This window comes from Manis pentadactyla, chromosome 8 (genome assembly GCF_030020395.1).
Source record: "Manis pentadactyla isolate mManPen7 chromosome 8, mManPen7.hap1, whole genome shotgun sequence".
NCBI classification, from domain to species: Eukaryota; Metazoa; Chordata; class Mammalia; order Pholidota; family Manidae; genus Manis; species Manis pentadactyla.
The window spans coordinates 59900377-59921356 of NC_080026.1; the positions used below are offsets into that span (position 1 = coordinate 59900377).

Genomic DNA, 20980 nt, shown 5'->3' on the forward strand with positions numbered 1-20980 from the left:
TAAGTATTATAATAAATCAAGACTTAAAGAGTCTTCTCTCTTTACTGGTAAGAGGTAATACCTACCCGAACAGTTACTGTGTGATTGGCAGATGGTCTCAAGAGAGGAAGCCGGATCCCACACCTAGGCATTCTTCTCATTTCCTCAATGGGAGTCCCAAGGCATTTCTTATCTGGAGAAAGGTGAGGTGGAATGTATTTAGGGATCTTCCTTTCTGCTCTCTGATGCTTGATTTCAGCTGGTTCTTTTCTAAGGTCAAAACAAATGTATTCAGTCACAAATCACTTGCTATTTAAATTCCCTTGCATTCAGAAGTACAAAACTGACCCAGAACATTATTGTTTAAAATGTGCCAGGCTTGTTCTTTCTCTTTGGTATTTACAATCAAAAGAGAACATACAAAGCTTATAGTAAAACCCAAGAACTTATTTTCAATAGTCTGTGGAAGGAATTTCCAAACACACGTAAATCATCTTCTGAAAAAAGGAACCATGTAAGAGTATGGCCAGTGCCAAATCAGTCATGGTTCACAGTGCTTCTCAGGTCTCCAGCAGTAATTTTCAACTGGATGAACTTACTACGACATGCTTCCTAGAAAATAGCACAGAAACTATGGAAAGTGGGCTTTAAGATTCTGTATCAGATAACTGCAAAAATGTAAACTTTGTTATCAGATAGACTGGGTTTTAAATCCCAGCATTACCACCACAAATTACATAATTTCAGTAAACTCTCTAACTCAAATCTCAGTTTTCTCATTTGTGATGTGAGTACAATACCACCTGCCTGCCCATCAAAGCATTAAAGAAATGCAGCATATTATGGCCTAGTAAAATGGCTAAATAAATAGTAGCTATACTACATCTAATATTTTAATGTTCTGATAATTCTCATAAATTTCAGAAGGAAGATTATGAAACTAAAAATCTGACTACCAACATTTGTTTACTTATTTTCTGTTTCTGGCCTTTTTAGAATTTAAAATCTTGAGTCTAAGTTTAAATTTAGCATAAATAATTTACTAATAATTAAATTAATACTATAGTTAACAAGAAACACAACTATCTCTTTGCTTCAGTGTGAACCATAGCTTTGTTAAACCCCCTTACAAAATTATAAAGCGTGTTTCTCTATTAGAGACACCCATGGTGGAAAAAACTACCTTTTGTCCTCTGCTTTGGGCATTCTCATGAAATGATCTGTGATCTTAGAATCCTTTTTCCCATGATGCTTGGAATTTCTGCCTTCTAAATTCAGGCCAAAAGTACTTCCAGGTGGTTTGGTATTTAAATCATTCATTCCAGCTTCATTCTCTCCTCCTTCAAATTGAAAATGTAACTGAATTTCACCTCCCTTAGCAGAGGACATTTTCCTCAATTCACTGTCAACTTCTCTTACTTGGAACTTTGATGGTTTACTTGCTGTTTGGGAGGAACTACCTTCTTGTTCATCAAAGCCTGGACTTGTCTCTTCATCTGCTTCCGAGTCCTGACAACTATTTTTGGAATTATCAACATCCATTGGTGACTCAGGTTCACTTTCCTTCTCAAATGGAGAATTATTTCCTAGGCTACTTTCTTGTCTACTCAATTTGTTGGCATTTTTCAGTCCAGCACCAACATCCTCAGAGCTTATGTCTGACAAAGGACTCTCTGGCACAACGTCTATCTCTTCCTGCTGACAACTGACACAGTCTTCCACAGGAAGGCAAGACTGACTGCCCTTCTGCTGGCTTCTGGCTTTTCTGGCCTGTTCATCTTCTGTGGTCTGTTTTGCATTTGCAAGCTTTACAGATGTCAAAAATTGCTGATTATCCCTACTTTCCTCATTATCTGTGTCACTGTGACCATCATTTTGGGGTGACTGATCAATGTTAGCATTACTGAACTGTTCTGGTACCAGAGTTACTGTAGGAAGTTCACGTTCCAAAAGTCGCTCTGTATGTTTCCCTTCATTTTGCCACTTGCACACAGCTGCAGTCTGATGCTGATTCAAATATTGTGGGTTTTTTTCAACTGGAGTCTTATCAAGACTTAGCTGGGAAACATTTTCCAATTTTTCCATGTTATGTTGATAAAAATTATCTTTTTGTACAGAACTCATCATGGATTCTACTCTTGTATTGTTATTTTCTTTACTATGGAAACTGTAAGAGAATAGAGAGAACCAATGACACAAAAGAACTTACAATTCAATATAAAGAACTTATAATACAAAAAAATCATTTATGCAACCATACTTCCACAATGTCACAGCAATAATTAAAGTACTTGTGATCTGAGTATACAGCATGCTCTTTCCTGACTCTATGTTGTTGCACATATGCCTATAATGCCCTTTCCCCAACTGGGTGCCAGGCAAACATCTGCCCTTCCTTTAAGTGTTAAACTTTACTCACTTCTTGTGTATTCTTTCCTGTAAAGGTAAAACTGATTGTTTGTTCTATATACTAACCACCACCGTATTTTGTTTATACCTTTACTGTTTTCTTTATCACACTATGTAAAAAATCACATGTTTTTGTGTCTGTTACCACTACTACCCTGCACAGAGACTATTCTTTTCACCTCTGTATCTCAAGTATGTAGGGTAGTTCCTAGTACATGGGAGACTCTAAAAATAAACTCAAAGAATAAATAAAGGTAGATGAAGAAAATTGGGAAAGCAAAGACAGAACATAGCATGAAGTAAGAGAAAACATCCATATATCATACTACTCATTTCTCTATACAGTCATGTTTCCATACCTTTCTGATTTGGCTGTCTTAATTTCTTTAGTGTCCATCCAACTGGTAATGGTCTTTTGTTTGAAAACTGTAAAAGAAAAAAAAAACACCAAAACATATTGTAGACACTAACGTAAAATGCATATAAATATAGTCATACATGACTTTAAAGAGAAAATACCTATAGCTGTATTTATACATGTAAGGCCTTGTGGTAGGTTCTGTGGGTTAAACATAGACTAATCACTCCTTCTATACTCATGCAGTGGGTAGTAAGACAGGAACACTAATGCAAATTCCTTTAACAAAGAGTAGAAAGTTATCAGCCCCTAAAAGAGCTGTTAATGGCCTACTGGATGAGAGTACAGACTCTGCAATCAAACCATCTGGATTCAAATCCTCGCTCTCTGGATTTTTATGTGACTTTGTGGGGAGTCATTTCTGTGTGTCTCAGATTCCTTTCTGTAAACATGCATATTAACAGTACCTCTCCTGGGGTTATTGTGAGGTTTAAATTCAATAAAATACTAACCCATGCAAACTGTTAAGGGCACTATCTGGTATATGCTCAGTAAATGTCAGTGCTTAATTATCTTAAGTATTAGAAGAGATTCTGATAAGGAATTAAGGTGTATCCAAGGAAAAGACTACTTCAGGATATTGGACTAGTGGAGCAAGTAGTGCTAGAATTGTGCCTTGAAGAATAAACATGTAGAACACAAAGGGAAAATCATAAGCAAAGATACCAATAGGGAAATACAAAGAACTTAAGAAAGTAAGCAACAGAAAGTATGGATGAAAAGTCAGTTAGGACTATACCACAGAGTTTCTTGAATGACCCACAAAAAGAGGTACAGAAAAGTGTCAAATGTCACACTCAGAGCTGTAATTCTGGAATTCAAATCGAGAAGATTCCCAGTCATGCTTGATATAGCCTGGTGGGTAAATCTGGAGGGGCAGGAAGGAAAAGCCTATTGGTACAAACCAGTGAGGAAGCTACTGGTCTAGGTCAGTGGTTCCCAAACCATCTGAATCATTAGAAGGCTGGTAATAAATGGATCCCAGGGCCACAGCCAGACCTACTGACTCAGAATCTGTACGTGTGATGGTGGAGGATAAGGGGCCCTGGACTCTGTATTTTTTTCAAAAAGTGATTTTGATGACCAACTGGGTTGAAGAACTATTGTTAAGGACCAAAACTAGTCCTTGTGAGGACAGAGAATAAAAGTTGAGAAGTGAGTCACTACAGACCTAACAATGATTTAAGTTAAAGGTGACACTAAGCTTTAAATTTGCAAGACTTGAAAGACAGTGACAGCGGTAAGTAAAAATGTGGAATATGAGAGAACTGGGTTTAGGGAAAAAATATGATTAGGCCAATTCTGACCATATTAAATTTGAGATGCCAGAGATAACTAGATAGAAATGACCAGCAGACAATAGCAAAAGTAGAAATGACTCAGTAGAGAAAGATGCAACATAAATAAATGTAAGCCACAAATTACATAAGCACTAGAAATAAGCATGCTTTCAAAATTTAATGTAATGCACATGAATTAAATGTATATAATATTCTAGTACAAGAAAAAGTAAAACCTTAAATTTTCTCAAATTGCAATGTAAAAATCTAGGCACTTAAGTCATAGACTCATTTTATTTGCCTATGCCTCCTCAAACACCATAACATGAGCAAAACAGATGATGTCCCAAACATACAAAATTCAATAGTTGATTCATTTCTGTATTTGAGTGCCATGTAATTTATACTTTCCACAAAATACTAACATTCCAACAACAAGTAAAAATCTTCTGACTGGCATTTTAAAAACAGTCTCTATCACAAAAGAGTAATTATATCTGTTTGGTATTTCTTGTTAAACACCACTACTTTAGTGATTTTATTAAGAAGTTCTATAGCAAATCTGGCTTCAGAGAGAAAATTAGCTTCAGTCAAAAGGGAGTAATAGGATGAACCACTTGACTCTGAGACTTTTTCTATAGTTTCATTTCCTCCATTTAACTTAATTATTTCAAACACAAATATAGAAAATCCTCAAACTGCAAACCATCAATGAGCCAAAAATTCATTTTGAGTCAGTGTAGAGCTTAAAACATCTATTTTCCTAAATGTAAGCATTAAACAGTATGCAATGGCTAGGTTCCTGTAATACACATGAAGACAGGTCTGCAGATCCTAGATTCATAAAAAACTATGAAGAGTGTTCCAGTGCAGATGAAGGGCTCTTTCCTGCACTTCTGACACCATGAAGGTGTTCCCTCTCAAGCTTCATACTTCCTATTATAATTCCTGAAGCCTGAGAATAGGATGAAGTAAGAAAAGCAAGAGATGAAGAACTGATTCCTGCTAATAAAACATTCCTCAGTCCTTCTGAGGGCCCCAGAGAAAGGACTGCCCAGTTCTTTTTCCAATACTCCTCCTCAATACTCCACTACTTCTGGCTTCCAAAGGTTTCTTTTCCAAAGCATCACAGGACTGTTTCAGTGTTTTACCCCTCTTACTTCTGAAGTAAATAAAAAATGATGCTTCCCAGGCTTCCTGAGAGGTACTTTTAACAAGAAATTAACTGGAATTTCTTTTTAACTAGAAATAATCACAACAAACATGAAGGGAGACAACAGGAGGTGATGAAAGATACAAGATCTGGAGTCCAAGAAGATACTAAACTGAGATCTAAGTGCTCACTTACTAGGACTTCACTCCTTTTAGCCTCACCTACAGAAAGGGGTTAACAATACTCACTTCCAAGGCTTATGTGGACAGGAGAGAAAATATTAATTGTCCATCTCACAAAGCAAAAACTCAGCAAATATTCTCTCCCAACACTTCCACCCTTTTTGCACTGAAATCAGTAGTTCTCCAACTTTATTCCGACTTCACACCATTTACACATTACCTCATCAATCACATCATTAAACAGAGTATTTTAATGAGCAAATCAGTCAGTTAGGATTGTAGATACAGGCAAAAAGCACAAAATGCAGTAAAATCCACCTGCACTTCAAGGGAGCACCTCATTTCTACAGAAAGTCTCTTTCCTCCAGCAGCAGCAAGATAAAGTATGAAGAGGAAGGGTGTGGTTAGACCAAAGAGTAATGGACAGTTGGAGACTTTTGAGATTAGAGAGGGCTGAAGGTGCGTTTGATAGCACTGAGGCTGAGGGTATCATAGCAGGGATAGGCGACGAGCCAGCTTCAGTCCTCCATCCATCCACCAGTGACCTACACTTGTTCCATCCCTGGAGTGCAAAGAGAAACTTGAGGCCGAAAAGGGGAGCTTTTATAGCAACACAAATGGATAAACCATTCCCCATCAGAATGTGAATAGCATGCTGAATTCTCCCTATATGCAGACTTGCAGATTTCAACCAACAGAAATATCCATTTTCCTATTTCACCTACTTCCCCTAGGATAACTACATATGAAAATTTTTAATTTCCAGTTCCTAAAAGAATTCCAAAGAACGAAACAATAGGCGTTGATAGAAATTTAGACTGAACATTTTATCAATTAGTATCCTGCACTAGGTATACAGAAAACATTTACAAATGTAAAGTACAACCCAAGCATTAATTTGATTCCTCTGCTGCAGAAAATCACAACTAGTGAGGACTGACTGGCCCTCACCACCAGCAACTAACTCCTCCTTCATATGCAAGTTAATAGGATCACAAACTAACTTGTCACACAAGTCAAATACAGTACTTGGAAGTCCTCAACAATGCCCTCTTCCCTCTACTCTCCTTTGCCAAGAAAATCTGCATCCTAAATCTTAAATCACCCCCTTTTTCTTCATCTTCAAAATAGCACCAACAGCAAAAGAACAGGTACATCACTTACTGGACAACTGCATTTGTTTCCTACAACTGGTCTCCTTGTTCACAGTCTTGACGTTGTCTAACCAAGTGTCTACAACCTACAGACGACTAACATTTTTTAATGAAATAATACAGACAACACAAGAATGCATCATACTAGTAAGGGTAAGTATCATGAAACATTTGCTATAAATATGGCATATTTACCAGATTACATATATTTCTTATTCTGTGTACCAGGTGAAATTTATACTGTGAGTACAGTCAGAAGTCCAACCAAAGGCCACTGCCTAAGCCATATTTCCTAAAATAGTAACCAAATGGTATCCCCCTCTTAAAAGTTTTAGTGGCTCCTCATTAGCCTCAGAATAAAATCCAAACTCCTTGAAATAGCACTCGACTTTGTCCATGATAAGCTCTTGGCCCCCTTCCCAGCCTCATCTGAAACTCCTGTCATTCTGTGCTCCAGTCCTACCACCTTTTACACATGCTATTCCCACTGTCTACATAATTCTTCCTCTCCTTCATTTAATCAGCGAATCCTGTTCATCCTTCAATACTTAGTTTAGGTTTGTTCCCCACTGCCTCTGAGAGAAGTAAGAGTACATCTCACCAGAGGACTTCCTGACCTCTGCCCAGCCTCATACTGTTCACTAATGTATCCTTTCTGAAATTCTCTCTTCGCTGCATAACACAAAAGCCAGGCTTGCTTTCTACTTCTCTGGCTGCTTCTCTTCAGTCTACTCTTAAATGATGGTGTTCCCAAGCTTCTGTCCTAAGTTGCCTTTATTTTATTTCCTACATGCTTTATATGATCTAATCTACTCCCACAGCATCAATTGTCATGTTTATGCCGAGAACTCTCAAATCTGTATTTCCAGCACAGACACACTTCTTGTGAGGTACAAACCCACAAATCCCATTCTCTGCTGAATCCATCCATTTATCGCCTTCCCTACTGTCCACAACCAACTGTAAACCATCACTATCTCTTACATAGACAAACAACTACCTGGGACCTGAACTTCTGATCCCTTTCAATCCATTCTTCATTTTCTACACACCAGCCACAATAACCCTTTAAAAGCTATATATACACTGAAAACCTTTTAATAGTTTTCCATTGCCCATAGAAATAAAGTTCTAAAGTCTTCTCATTGCCTCCATATCCCAATACGATCTGATCTTTGCCAACCTCTCTGCAGCTTCCTCTCTCACTACTCTCCCCTGTTAACAGTATGCATCAGCTGTACTCCAGGAATTTTTCCTTACTTCCTCTTCATTTAGCTAACTCATCATTCTTCAGTCCTCAAAATAAACATCTCATCTTCTGGGAGATTATCTTTAATCCCAGAGACATGATTAAGTACTCCTGACTCCTAACACATCAATCTGTTCCTCACTTATTGGAACATCCTTTACCCTTTATTATGTTTACTTTTCTAATGAGTTCACCTGTTAAGATTTTAGGGTCTGAAGACAGAGGCCAAGTTATTCTTGTTCAACACTGTACACCACAAAGTACAACGCCAGCTAAGACTAAGAGCTCTGCACTGGGGGACCTAGTATCTGAATTGAGGGAAGTTGTGTCTTACTTTTAGCTTCCTTTCCATCTAGATACGAAGGCTTCACATATACAATTAGATCTCCTTAACGACTACGGCAATTTCTCAGTCAAACCCGAGGAAAGCAAACAGGTGGTCTCCTGCCATTTTCGCCCTTTTAGGGACTGCTCATCAGGGTTTCTCACACCATCAATCGCAACGGGAAAAATGCGGCTCCATTCCCCCACTAGTGGCGTTGGTGGCTTAGCAAAAGGACCTCGTGCGGTGCACACAAGATCGGAAAGGGGTGACTGGAGTCCGTGCACGTTCGGACAGATACTAAGAATGTGTGTGGGCCAAGCCGAAAGAAGATCTTTATTTCCCCACGTACCAAGAGAGGTGGCGCTGCCTCTGTGCGGTCCCGCCCGCCCCGAGACGCAGCCTGACGAGGACGGCGGGACCCTGAATTGCACGGAAGCGTCCTTGGAATCGAGGACGCGCCTCTGCCTGCCGGGGAAGCTCCGGGAGTCCGAGGCGGCCGGAGGAGAAGTTGCAGCGGCGCCCCAGCGGGGTCGCTTGGTGCAGGGCCCACAACCGGGGCCCGCACTCATGCTGGGACCCGCAGCGTACAGTCCCCGGGCCGGCCCGGGCAGAGAGCCTCAATCACTGACCCTGAGAGGAACGGACTGCGCCTCCTCCTCGGCGCCTCCCGGCACCATCCCTCTCTGCCGCTGCCTGCTTCTGCAGCTGCCGCTCCGCCGGCTTCCAAAGCTAGGTCCTATCCAGCCTTCTGCCTTCTCTCTACAAGAACCCCACCTGCCTCAGGATGCGCCGCTTTGACGCTAACTTCCTTCACTTTCCCACCCCCGGAAAGCTGCCGTTAGGCGTCTTCGGCTTCCGGGGAGTACACTGTCGCAAAGCGGAAGTGTAAGGCTTAGACGGCCCCGGCGACGGCCCGGAGGTCACCGTGCAAGAGAGGTGTCCCCACGCGGGTGTTCCCGCTGTTACCGAGGAGCAACCGCCCGCCAAGCAGGCAGTCTCTGAGGCGGCGGAGATAAGTAGACGGGAGTTTGCTGCGAAACCATGGAGAGCGGCGGGGGAAGCGGCAACAAAACCACAGGGGGGTTAGCCGGCTTTTTCGGAGCGGGAGGAGCGGGTTACTCGCATGCGGATTTGGCCGGCGTTCCGCGTGAGTATCGGGCCTAGCTTGCGAACACCTCGACTGGTTCTGTGGCTACGCCTGACGTGCAGCGTGACCTGTGCTGTTTTCGCTGGCGTGGACAACCTTCAGTGCCAGTAGTGGGGTTAGTGTGTCTGCGCTGCCGCTCCTTCAGTATTGAACGAGGTTTTGGAACTGTGGCCCCCCGAGAAGCTCTCAGTGGTTGACCTGGGCTCAGTAGATTATATCCAAGCCTTGGGTCTTATTTTTTTCCTCCCACAAATTCTTTGTGTCTTGGCTGTGTTCTTGACCCTAGGTTAAGAAAAGAGCCCAGCACTGCAAGTAAATGCATTCCAAATAGCCCGTAGGTAAATTTTTATCACAAAGTCACACATTCTAAAACACAAAATAGCCTTCAGGGCAGGTCCCTTAACAGTGCATGCATACAGGCGGAGAGAAATACTAGTCAGGACTACTGGAGGAGCTGGAAAGTGAGCTGCACTTTAAAGGTCATTTGTAGACTTGAAGAAAGAAGCCAGATAAAAATTTTAGAAGACGAAATAATGCACGATGGAGGATGCAGAAGCATGAATATCCTGCCTGGTCCTTCTTCTAATCCTGTGAATATGTATTTCAGATATTTGGGACTTTGTAACTGTGGAAATGAATTGGATAAATAGAACTTGGACCTAAAGATAGTAGGAAGTTGGTGGAGAATAACCACGTTAGAAAGCTGTTTTGTTTGTTTTTTTTTTTCAGAATATTGTACTATTTCTCCAGGTTCTTTATGCTCAGGAACTAAAATGCCGTTTCAAGTTATTAGTGTCACCTGTGTCAAAACTGAATCTGGAACGTAGTTTATTATATATAATAAGTCTTAAGAGCTCTGAGTTTTGGACCACAAAGAGTACTTGCTTAAAGGGTACAGCACTGTTACATTAATTTGATTAAGATTTGAAGGTAAATTGAGAGATCCAGGGGTGAACACCATTCATGGAGCACCTACAACAGCATTTTTAGGTGCAGGATTACAGCAGTTAAATTTTAAAAGGTGATTGCTACTTTCATGGAGTTTACATCTAATGAAGAGAGTCAAGTAACAAAACATTTCAGTTAGTGATATGTGTGGGTAAAGGCAGTTAAACAAAGTCATGAGATGGTGTTGGGAATAGGAAGACATTTGAGAAAAGCAACTCAGAGGTGTGGACATTGAGCTGTGAGCTGACTACAGTACAGATGCCTGATGGGGAGGCAGGTGTGCCAGAGGAAATGGCTAGTACACATGCCCTGAGAAAAAACAAACTTGGCATGTTTGAGGAACAGCTGTCAGGCCAGTGTGTTTACAAAGTTGGAAGCTGCAAGGAGTTGGAGTGGTAGGAGATAATGAGATCAGAGGGGCAAGGAATGGCAGCTAATGTAGTGTTTTGTAAGCCATGGTTAGTAGTTGGGATTTAATTACAAGTGTAAATGGAAGCATTAAGGCTGATTTCCTTTTCTTGGAAAACCACTTTAGTTGCTATGTAGAAAATGAATTGAGGAGACTAGAGCACAGAGAGAGTCCAGTTAGGTAGGAGGTTGTTACTATAGTCTAGGTGAGATTTAATGTTTGGACTAGGATAGTAGCAGTAAAGATGGTGATAAGTAACACAAATTGAACATACATATTGAATATAGAACTAATAAGACTTTCAATTGATGAAAAGACCACAGTCATGGGTAATGCACAGGTCTGTGAACAATCAACTGAGGTACAGAAGGATTCACAGATTAAAATGTGAGAAAGTTGATTTTCCTTGATATTTCTGTCTTCAAAGTTAGTGGGATTCAAGTCTGGCCCTCTTGAGAATTTCCATTTTCTTTTGCCCTGACCCCCATCCTTAGGTGATGACCCAAGAATTTTCTACCCTGCCACACTAAATCATCTCTGCCTATGACTGTCAATAGTAAGATCAGAAGGAACTGTCTTGAAACATTTATACCCAATACATACTCACTGTTTTTCCCATGCAATTGGTTGGCCTCTTGTCAGTCTTACTTTGCAGTTTATATAGCTGGCAAGCATTCTTCTAGCAAAGAAGAATGCAATTAACCTTGTGAATTGATCTGAGCTATGCTTCTTCCTACTTTGATTATTTGATCCTTCTTATGGCCAGTATCTTCTTGGTATGAGAGCCTGAGCCCCCAGTATAAGACCTGGTTTGGGATTGAGGACCTCAGGAAGAGGCAGCCCCAAAACTGCCAGACAGGGAGGATAAGCATAGAAAAGTGGAAGAAAATGTCTCATTCAGTGAGCCTGTACATCAAAATTGCATATACAAAACAACCGAGAGAAGAATTAAGATTAAACGAAAACAGCTTTTTAAAATTTTGTTGCTATATTGCAATATGAATCTTTGTTTTCTCTCCAGTGACTGGTATGAACCCTCTGTCTCCTTATTTAAATGTGGATCCACGATATCTTGTACAGGTAAGATTAAGACTAGTTCTTTTATGATTTTTTCTTTAACTTAACCAGTTTTTAAGAAACTGTCAGATAATTATGCTGTCTTGGTCTTGGCATGTACTTACGGAGGCATGAAGTCTCTGGTCTCCATTCACTCTTTTTTTCCTCACAAACCCTGGGGATTTGGCTTCCATCTCTCCCTGACACTAGTTAATTCCCTTTAAAGGGTTTTAAGGATTGTTTGTTTTTCTGTTTTTTAAATTATGATAAAACACTAATAAAATTTACCATCTTAACCATTTAGGTGTGCTGTTCAATGTGATTGAATACAGTCATAATGTTGTACAGCCATCACAACCTACCATATCCATATTTCTTTGCATCTTGTAAATATGAAACTCAAACAATAACTCTTCATTCTTCCCTCCTCTGAGCCTGTGGCAACTGCCCTTCTGCTTCCTGTCTCTAAATTTGGTACTCTAAGTACCTGAAATAAGTAGGATCATACAGTAATTGTCTTTTTGTGACCGGCTTATTTCATTTAGGATAATGTCCCCAAGGTTCATGTATATTGTAGCATGTGTCAGAATTTCCTTTTTTAAGACTGGATGTTACTCCATTTTGCTTATCTATTCATCTGTTCGTGGATGCTTGAATTCCTTTGATGTTTTAGCTGTTGTGAATAATGCTGCTGTGAACATTGGTATACAAATACCTCTTCCAAACTCTTTTTCCAGTTCTCTTGGTTATATATCCAGAAGTAGAATTGTTCAGTCATATGGTAATTCTACTGTTAATTTTCTTAGGGACTGCCATGCTGTGTTCCACATCATCTGTACCATTTTACGTTTCACGTCATCTGTACCATTTTACATTCCCACCAACAGTACACAGGGTCCAAGTGACTCCACATCCTGCCAACACTTGTTATTTTCTGTACTTTATTGATCATACCTATTCTACTAGATGTGAGGTAGTAACTCATCGTAGTCTTTTTTTTTTTTTGGTATCATTAATATACACTTACATGAACAACATGCTGTTTACTAGATTCCCCCCATTATCAAGTCCCCACCACATACCCCATTACACTCACTGTCCATCAGCATAGTAAGATGCTATAAAATCACTACTTGTCTTTTCTGTGCTATACTGCCTTCCCCATGCCTCCCCTTACATTATGTGTGCTAATCATAATGCCCCTTTTTCCCCTTATCCCTCCGTTCCCACCTGTCCTCCCCAGTCCCTTTCCCTTTGGTAACTGTTAGTCCATTCTTGGGTTCTGTGAGTCTGCTGCTGTTTTGTTCTTTAAGTTTTTTCTATGTTCTTATACTCCACAGGTGAGTGAAATCATTTGATACTTGTCTTTCTCCACCTGGCTTATTTCACTGAGCATAATACCCTCTAGCTCCATCCATGTTGTTACAAATGGTAGGATTTGTTTTTTTCTTATGGCTGAATAATATTCCATTGTGTATATGTACCACATCTTCTTTATCCATTCATCTACTGATGGACACTTAGGTTGCTTCAATTTCTTGGCTATTGTAAATAGTGCTGCGATAAACATAGGGGTGCATATGTCTTTTTCAAACTGAGCTCCTGCATTGTTACAGTGAATTCCTAGGACTGGAATTTCTGGGTCAAATGGTATTTCTACTTTTAGTTTTTTGAGGAACCTCCATACTGCTTTCCACAAGCGTTGAACTAATTTACATTCCCACCAGCAGTGTAGTGAGGTTCCTCTTTCTCCACATCCTTGCCAATATTTGTTGTTTGTCTTTTCAATGGTGGCCATCCTAACTGGTGTGAGGTGATATCTCATTGTGGTTTTAATTTGCATTTCTCTGATGATTAGTGATGTGGAGCATCTTTTCATGTGCCTGTTGGCCATCTGAATTTCTTATTTGGAGAAGTGTCTCTTCAGATCCTCTGCCCATTTTTTAATAGGGTTATTTGCTTTTTGTTTGTTTAGGTGGATGAGTTCTTTGTATATTTTGGATGTCGACCCCTTATCGGATATGTCATTTATGAATATGTTCTCCCATACTGTAGGATGCCTATTTGTTACACTGATGGTGTCCCTTGCTGTACAGAAGCTTTTTAGTTTGATATAGTCCCACTTGTTCATTTTTGCTTTTGTTTCCCTTGCCTATGGAGACATGAAGAAATTGGTCATGTTTATATTCAAGAGAGTTTTGCCTATATTTTCTTCTGATTGTTGTATGGCTTCATGACTTACATTCAGGTCTTTGATCCATTTCGAGTTTACTTTTGTGTACGGAGTTAGACAGTAATCCAGTTGCATTCTCTTACATGCAGCTGTCCAGTTTTGCCAACACCAGCTGTTGAAGAGGCTGTCATTTCCCCCATTGTATAACCACGACTCCTTGATCGTATATTAATTGACCATATATGCTTGGGTTAATATCTGCACTCTCTATTCTGTTACACTGGTCTATGGGGCTGTTATTGTACCAGTACTAAATTGTCTTGATTAATGTGGCTTTGTAGTAAACCTTGAAGTTAGGAAGTGAGATTCCCCCCTGCTTTATTCTTCCTTCTCAGGATTGCTGTGGCTATTTGAGGTCTTTTGTGGTTCCATATAAATTTTAGAACTATTTGTTCCAGTTTGTTGAAGAATTCTCTTGGTATTTTGATAGGTATTGCATTGAATCTGTATATTGTTTTAGGCAGGATAGCCATTTTGACAATATTAATTCTTCCTAGCCAAGAGCATGGGATGAGTTTCCATTTGTCAGTGTCCTCTTGAATTTCTCTTAAGAGTGTCTTGTAGTTTTCAAGGTATAGGTCTTTCACTTCCTTGGTTAGGTTTATTCCTAGGTATTTTATCCTTTTTGATGCAATTGTGAATGGAATTGTTTTCCTGATTTCTCTCTCTGCTAGTTCATTGTTAGTGTATAGGAATGCCACAGATTTCTGTGTATTAATTTTGTATCATGCAGCTTTGCTGAATTCATATATTAGTTCTAGTAGTTTTGGAGTGGAATCTTTAGGGTTTTTTATGTACAATATCATGTCATCTGCAAATAGTGACAGTTTGACTTCTTCCTTAACAATCTGGATGCCTTTTATTTCTTTGTTTTGTGTGATTGCTGTGGCTAGGACCTCCAGTACTATGTTGAATAAAAACAGGTAGAGTGGGCATCCTTGTCTTGTTCCTGATCTTAGAAGAAAAGCTTTCAGCTTCTCACTCTTAAGTATGATGTTGGCTGTGGGTTTGAAGTATATGACCTTTATTATGTTGAGGTACTTGCCCTCTATACCCATTTTGTTGAGAGTTTTTATCATGAATGGATGTTGTATTTTGTCAAATGCTTTTTCAGCATCTATGGAGATGATCATATGGTTTTTGTCCTTTTTGTGGATGTGGATGATGTTGATGGATTTTCGAATGTTGTACCATCCTTGCATCCCTGGGATGAATCCCACTTGGTCATGGTGTTTGATCCTCTTGATATATTTTTGAATTCGGTTTGCTAATATTTTATTGAGTATTTTTGCATCCATGTTCATCAGGAATATTGGTCTGTAATTTTTTTTTTTTGGAGAGGGGTCTTTGCTTGGTTTTGGTATTAGAGTGATGCTGGCTTCATAGAATGAGTTTGGAACTATTTCCTGCTCTTCCATTTTTTGGAAAACTTTAAGGAGAATGGGTATTATGTCTTCTCTAAATGTCTGATAAAATTCAGTGGTGAATCCATCTGGTCTGGGAGTTTTGTTCTTGGGTAGTTTTTTGATTACTGCTTCAATTTCATTGCTGGTAATAGTTCTGTTCAGATTTTCTGTTTCTTTCTGAGTCGGTCTTGGAAGGTTGTATTTTTTTAGAAAGTTGTCCATTTCTTCTAGGTTTATCCAGTTTGTTAGCATATAGATTCTCATAGTATTCTCTAATCATTCTTTGTATTTCTGTGGAGTCCGTCGTGAATTTTCCTTTCTTGTTTCTAATTCTGTTTATGTGTGTAGATTCTCTTTTATTCTTAATAAGTCTGGCTAGGGGTTTATCTCTTTAATTTTCTGAAAGAACCTGCTCTTGGTTTCATTAATTATTTCTATTCTCAATTTTATTCATTTTTCCTCTGATCTTTATTACGTCCTTCTGCTGACTTTGGGCTTCATTTGTTCTTCTTTTTCCAGTTTCAGTAATTGTGAATTTAGACTGTTCATTTGGGATTGTTCTTCCTTCTTTAAATAGTCCTGGATTGCTATATACTTCTCTCTTAGAACTGTCTTCGCTGGGTCCCACAGAAGTTGGGACATTGTACTGTTGTTTCATTTGTCTCTATATATTGCTTGTTCTCTGTTTTAATTTGGTCATGTCTCTATATATTGCTTGTTCTCTGTTTTAATTTGGTCATGTCTCTATATATTGCTTGTTCTCTGTTTTAATTTGGTCATTGATCTGTAGATTATTTAGGAGCATGTTGATAGCCTCCATGTGTTTGTAGGCTTTTTTGTTTTCTTTGCGTAATTTATTTCTAGTTTCATACCCTGTGGTCAAAGAAGTTGGTTGGTACAATTTCAGTCTTTTTAAATTTACCAAGGCTCTTTTTGTGGCCAAGCATGTGGTCTGTTCTGGAAAATGTTCCATGTGCACTTGAAAAGAATGTGTATCCTGCTGCTTTTGGGTGTAGAGTTCTGTAGATGTCTGTTAGGTCCATGTGTTCCAGTGTGTTTTTCAATGCCTCCATCTCCTTATTTATTTTCTCTCTGGTTGATCTGTCCTTTGGAGTGAGTGGAGTGCTGAAGTCTCCTAGAATGAATGCATTTCATTCTGTTTCCCCTTTTAGTTCTGTTAGTTTTTATTTCACATTTGTAGGTGCTCCTCTGTTGGGTGCATATATATTTATAATGGTTATATCCTCTTGTTGTACATCCCTTTTATCATTATATAATGTCCATCTTGGTCTCTTGTGACTTTCTTTGTTTTGAAGTCTGTTTTGTCTGATAGAAGTACTGCAGCACCTGCTTTTTTTCTCCCTATTAGTTGCATGAAATCTTTTTCCGTCCCTTCACTTTTAGTCTGTGTATGTCTTTGGGTTTGAAGTGAGTCTCTTGTAGACAGCATATAGTTGGGTCTTATTTTTTTATCCATTCAGTGACTCCATGTCTTTTGATTGGTGTATTCAGACCATTTACATTTAGGGTGATTATCGATAGGTATGCACTTATTGCCATTACAGGCTTTAGATTCATGGTTACCAAAGTTTCAAGGGTAACTTCCTTACTATCTAAGAGTCTAACTTAACTCACTTAGTATGCTATTACAAACACAATCTTTTTTTATTTCCTCCTTTTCTTTATCCTCCATTTTTTATATATTAAGTATCATATTCTGTACTCTTTGTCTATCCCTTTTTATTACCTCTGGTGACAGCTATTTAACCTTAGAAACACTTCCATCTATAGCAGTCCCTCCAAAATACACTGAAGAGATGCTTTGTGGGGGCTAAATTCTCTCAGCTTTTGCTTATCTGGAAATTGTTTAATTCCTCCTTCAAATTTAAATGATAATCTTGCCAGATAAGGTATCCTTGGTTTGAGGCCCTTCTGCTTCATTGCAATAAGTATATCATGCCACTCACTCCCTTCTGGCCTGTAAGGTTTCTGCTGAGAAGTCTGACGTTAGCCTGATGGGTTTTCCTTTGTATGTGATCTTTTTTCTCTCTCTTGTTGCTTTTAATAGTTTGTCCTTATCCTTGATCTTTACCATTTTAATTATTATATGTCTTCGGTATTGTCCTCCTTGGTCCCTTGTGTTGGGACATCTGTGCACCTCCATGGCCTGAGAGACTGTCTTCTTCCCCAGATTGGGGAAGTTTTAAGCAATTACTTCCTCAAAGACACTGTCTATATCTTTCTCTCTCTCTTCTTCTGGTACCCCTATAATGCGATATTGTTCCGTTTGGATTGGTCACACATTTCTCTCACTATTCTTTCATTCTTAGAGATCCTTTTTTCTCTCTGCATCAGCTTCTTTGTATTCCTGTTCCCTAATTTCTATTTCATTTATCGTCTTCTCCACCATATCCAGTCTGCTTTTAATACCCTCCATTGTGTTCTTCAACAATTGGATCTCTGTCGTAAATTCGTTCCTGAGTTTTTGAATATTTTCTGCACCTCCATAAGCATGTTAATGATTTTTATTTTGAAATCTTAGGAAGATTCATGAGTTCAATTTCATTTGAATCTTTCTCAGGGGTATTCATAATTTTGCTTTGAACCAGGTTCCTTTGACGTTTCATAATTTGTCTGTTGTACCCTCTAGTTTCCAGAAGCTCTACTCTCTGGAGCTGCTCAGCCCCTGAAGCAATGTCGGGGGACACAGGGGAGTAGTGTTGCTGCTTGGGGGAGGGGGAAGAGCTGTTTCCTGATTCCTGGCTGCTATATGTCTGTCTCCACTGCCGGAACCAGTGGGCTGTACACACAGGTGTAAGCCTCTATGCTTTGTGTTTGTAGCTGCTGCAGGTGGGGGCTTCCCTTTGGCTGACCTGACGCCATGGCAGGGGTTGCCAGTTTGCAAGCCTGAACCAGATGCAGGCTAGCCGGGAGGAAGACACAGCAGGCTGCATATCATGGTGGGGGGCCTTGGAACTGTGTAGCCAGCCAGGGGGATGGAGCACCTGAAGATTGTTTAAGCTCCCAACCTGCTAGGCAGAGTGCACCTGGGCAATTTTGCCTACATGTCATTTCTCCTGAGCAGTAAGCTCTGTGCAATCCTTGCCCCTTTAGCAGCTCTCTTGCTTTTAGGAAGTCTCTCAGACTGCCCAGCCATATCAGCCAGATATGAATCCCTGTTTTCCACAAGCAGCTGGAGTCTCTCTGCAGGTATTCCGCCTGTCTTAGCTTTCCAACCATACTAAATCACCAGAGCACCATGCAATATAGGTTCATGCTCCCAGAGCAGATCTCCAGGGCTAGGTGTTCAGCAGTCCCAGGCCTTCACTCCCTGCCCACTCTGTTTCTCTTCCTCCCGCTGGTGAGCTGCAGTGGGGGAAGGGCTTGGGCCCCTCCAGGTCACAGCTTTGGTATGTTACCCTGTTTTGTGAGGTCTGCTCTTTTCTCTAGGTGTATGTAGTCTGGTGTAGCCTTCTTTCCTGTTGCTCTTTTAAGATTAGTTGTATTAACTTATATTTTCATGTTACATGTGGTTTTAGGAGGAGGTCTCTGTCTCACCTCTCATGCCGCCATCTGTAATCAAATCCTCTCATTGTAGTTTTGATTTGCATTTTCATAATGATTAGTGATGTTCAGCATCTTTTCATGTGTTTTTTGGCCATTTCTGTATCTTATTTGGAGATGTGGCTATTCAAGTCCTTTGTCTATTTTTGAGTCTTTTTTTGTCTTTATTGAGTTTTAGGAGTCTTGGTACTCTATATTTGACTACGTGTGTGTGTGTGTGTGTGTGTGTGTGTGTGTGTGTGACATATATATGTATATATGTAAGGGTTTATTTCTGGGCTTTCACAATTTTTCCAGAGTGTTCATTGTTAGTATATAGAAATGCAACTGATTTTTTGTGTGTTGATTTTTATATCCTGCTAATTTGCTAAGTCCATTTAGTAGTTTTAAGATTTTCTTTGTGCAATCTGTAGAATTTTCTACATTCAAGACTGTATCATTTTCAAAGAAAGAAAATTTTACTTCTTCCTTTCCAGTTTGGGTGCCTTTTATTTCTTCTTGCCTAATTGCTCTCTAGCTGGAACATCTAGTACAAGTATCCCCTACTTTTTGAAAGTTTGTGTTACTTCACTTTACTTTTTGAAAGACTTACTTTAGTATCTGTTTTCATTAACGAAAAGAAATCTACAGAGAATTTTTACTTTTATGAGAAAAGCTAAAAACAGCATACAGTGTTTTTTTGCAGCAAGCTGTTAGAGAGGCAGTGCCTACCCTAAGCAGGGAGAGTGGCATCACCAAACTCCTCCCTGGGAGCTGCACTCAGCATCCCAGCATCAAGCCACCATAGTTCTGAACTGTCTGGGGAGCATTTGTGCTTTATCTTAATTTTTTTTTTTTTTTTAGATAATAATTTTTTATTGAAGGGTAGTTGACTCACAGTATTACATTACATTAGTTTCAAGTGTACAACACAGTGATAAAACATTTATATACATAATTCTAGGTTCCAGCTATCACCCTACCAAGCTGTTACAATATCTTGACTATATTCCTTATGCAATACATTACATCCCGGTTACTTATTTATTTTACCATTGGAAGTCTGTCCTTTTTTTTGTGTGTGTGTGTGTGTGTGTGTGAGGGCATCTCTCATATTTATTGATCAAATGGTTGTTAACGACAATAAAATTCTGTATAGGGGAGTCAATGCTCAATGCACAATCATTAATCCACCCCAAGCCTAATTTTCGTCAGTCTCCAATCTTCTGAGGCATAACAAACAAGTTCTCACATGGAGAACAAATTCTTACATAATGAATAAGTTACATAGTGAACAGTACAAGGGCAGTCATCACAGAAACTTTCGGTTTTGCTCATGCATTATGAACTCTAAACAGTCAGTTCAAATATGAATACTCATTTGGTTTTTATACTTGATTTATATGTGGATACCACATTTCTCTCTTTATTATTATTATTTTTAATAAAATGCTGAAGTGGTAGGTAGATACAAGATAAAGGTAGAAAACATAGTTTAGTGTTGTAAGAGAGCAAATGTAGATGATCAGGTGTGTGCCTGTAGACTATGTGTTAATCCAAGCTAGACCAGGGCAATAAAACATCCACGTATGCAGAAGATTTCTCTCAGAATGGGGGGGTGAGGTTCTAAGCCTCACCTCTGTTGATCCCCAATTTCTCACCTGATGACTCCCCTGCGACTGTGCCTGTCTTAGGTTGTTCCTCCCTTGAGGAATCTTACCCGTCCCTGGCTAACCAGTCATCTTCCAGGGCCATACAGGGAAATGTAAAGTTGGTAAGTGAGAGAGAAGCCTTATTGTTTGAAATGGTTAGCTTTTTATTTCTTTGCATATTTATGCCCTGTGGCTTCTATGCCCAGCATTTGTCTTGAGGTATCTTTACCAATTGGAAGAATTATGATACTCGGTAAATTTGATATGAGGCATGAATTCTATTTAAGGGTTGTAATTAGGAAGGAAGAAGAAAAGCTATAGAAGTAGCAGGCAGAAAAAAACATGGGAAGGTTGATTATTTCTTTGACATATCTTCTTGTAGAGTAACTTCAGCATGTATAGGTTTTAAGCTACTACTTAAATTGTGCACACACATG

General features: G+C 39.4%; 2 protein-coding genes across 4 annotated transcripts in view; one reads left to right on the plus strand and one right to left on the minus strand.

Annotated features, from left to right (window-relative positions):
* PARG (poly(ADP-ribose) glycohydrolase) overlaps positions 1-8948 on the minus strand; it is a 179050-nt gene extending 170102 nt beyond the window's left edge. For 2 of the 3 annotated variants that reach the window (XM_057505766.1, XM_057505765.1), the window contains exons 1-4: positions 8499-8944; positions 2748-2814; positions 1163-2146; positions 62-249 (exon numbers count right to left, since the gene is read on the minus strand). In XM_057505766.1, coding sequence (XP_057361749.1) covers positions 62-249; positions 1163-2146; positions 2748-2814; positions 8499-8718 — 1459 coding nt within the window. In that variant the 5' untranslated portion in view covers positions 8719-8944. Of the gene's footprint in view, positions 1-61; positions 250-1162; positions 2147-2747; positions 2815-8498 lie in introns of all 3 variants that reach the window. The other variant, XM_057505767.1, reaches the window with a different exon arrangement.
* Positions 8949-9038: 90 nt separating this feature from the next.
* Positions 9039-20980, plus strand: part of LOC118921041 (mitochondrial import inner membrane translocase subunit Tim23) — a 43432-nt gene continuing 31490 nt past the window's right edge. The window contains exons 1-2 of the mRNA XM_036902630.2: positions 9039-9296; positions 11675-11733. Coding sequence (XP_036758525.1) covers positions 9191-9296; positions 11675-11733 — 165 coding nt within the window. The 5' untranslated portion in view covers positions 9039-9190. The remainder of the gene's footprint in view (positions 9297-11674; positions 11734-20980) is intronic.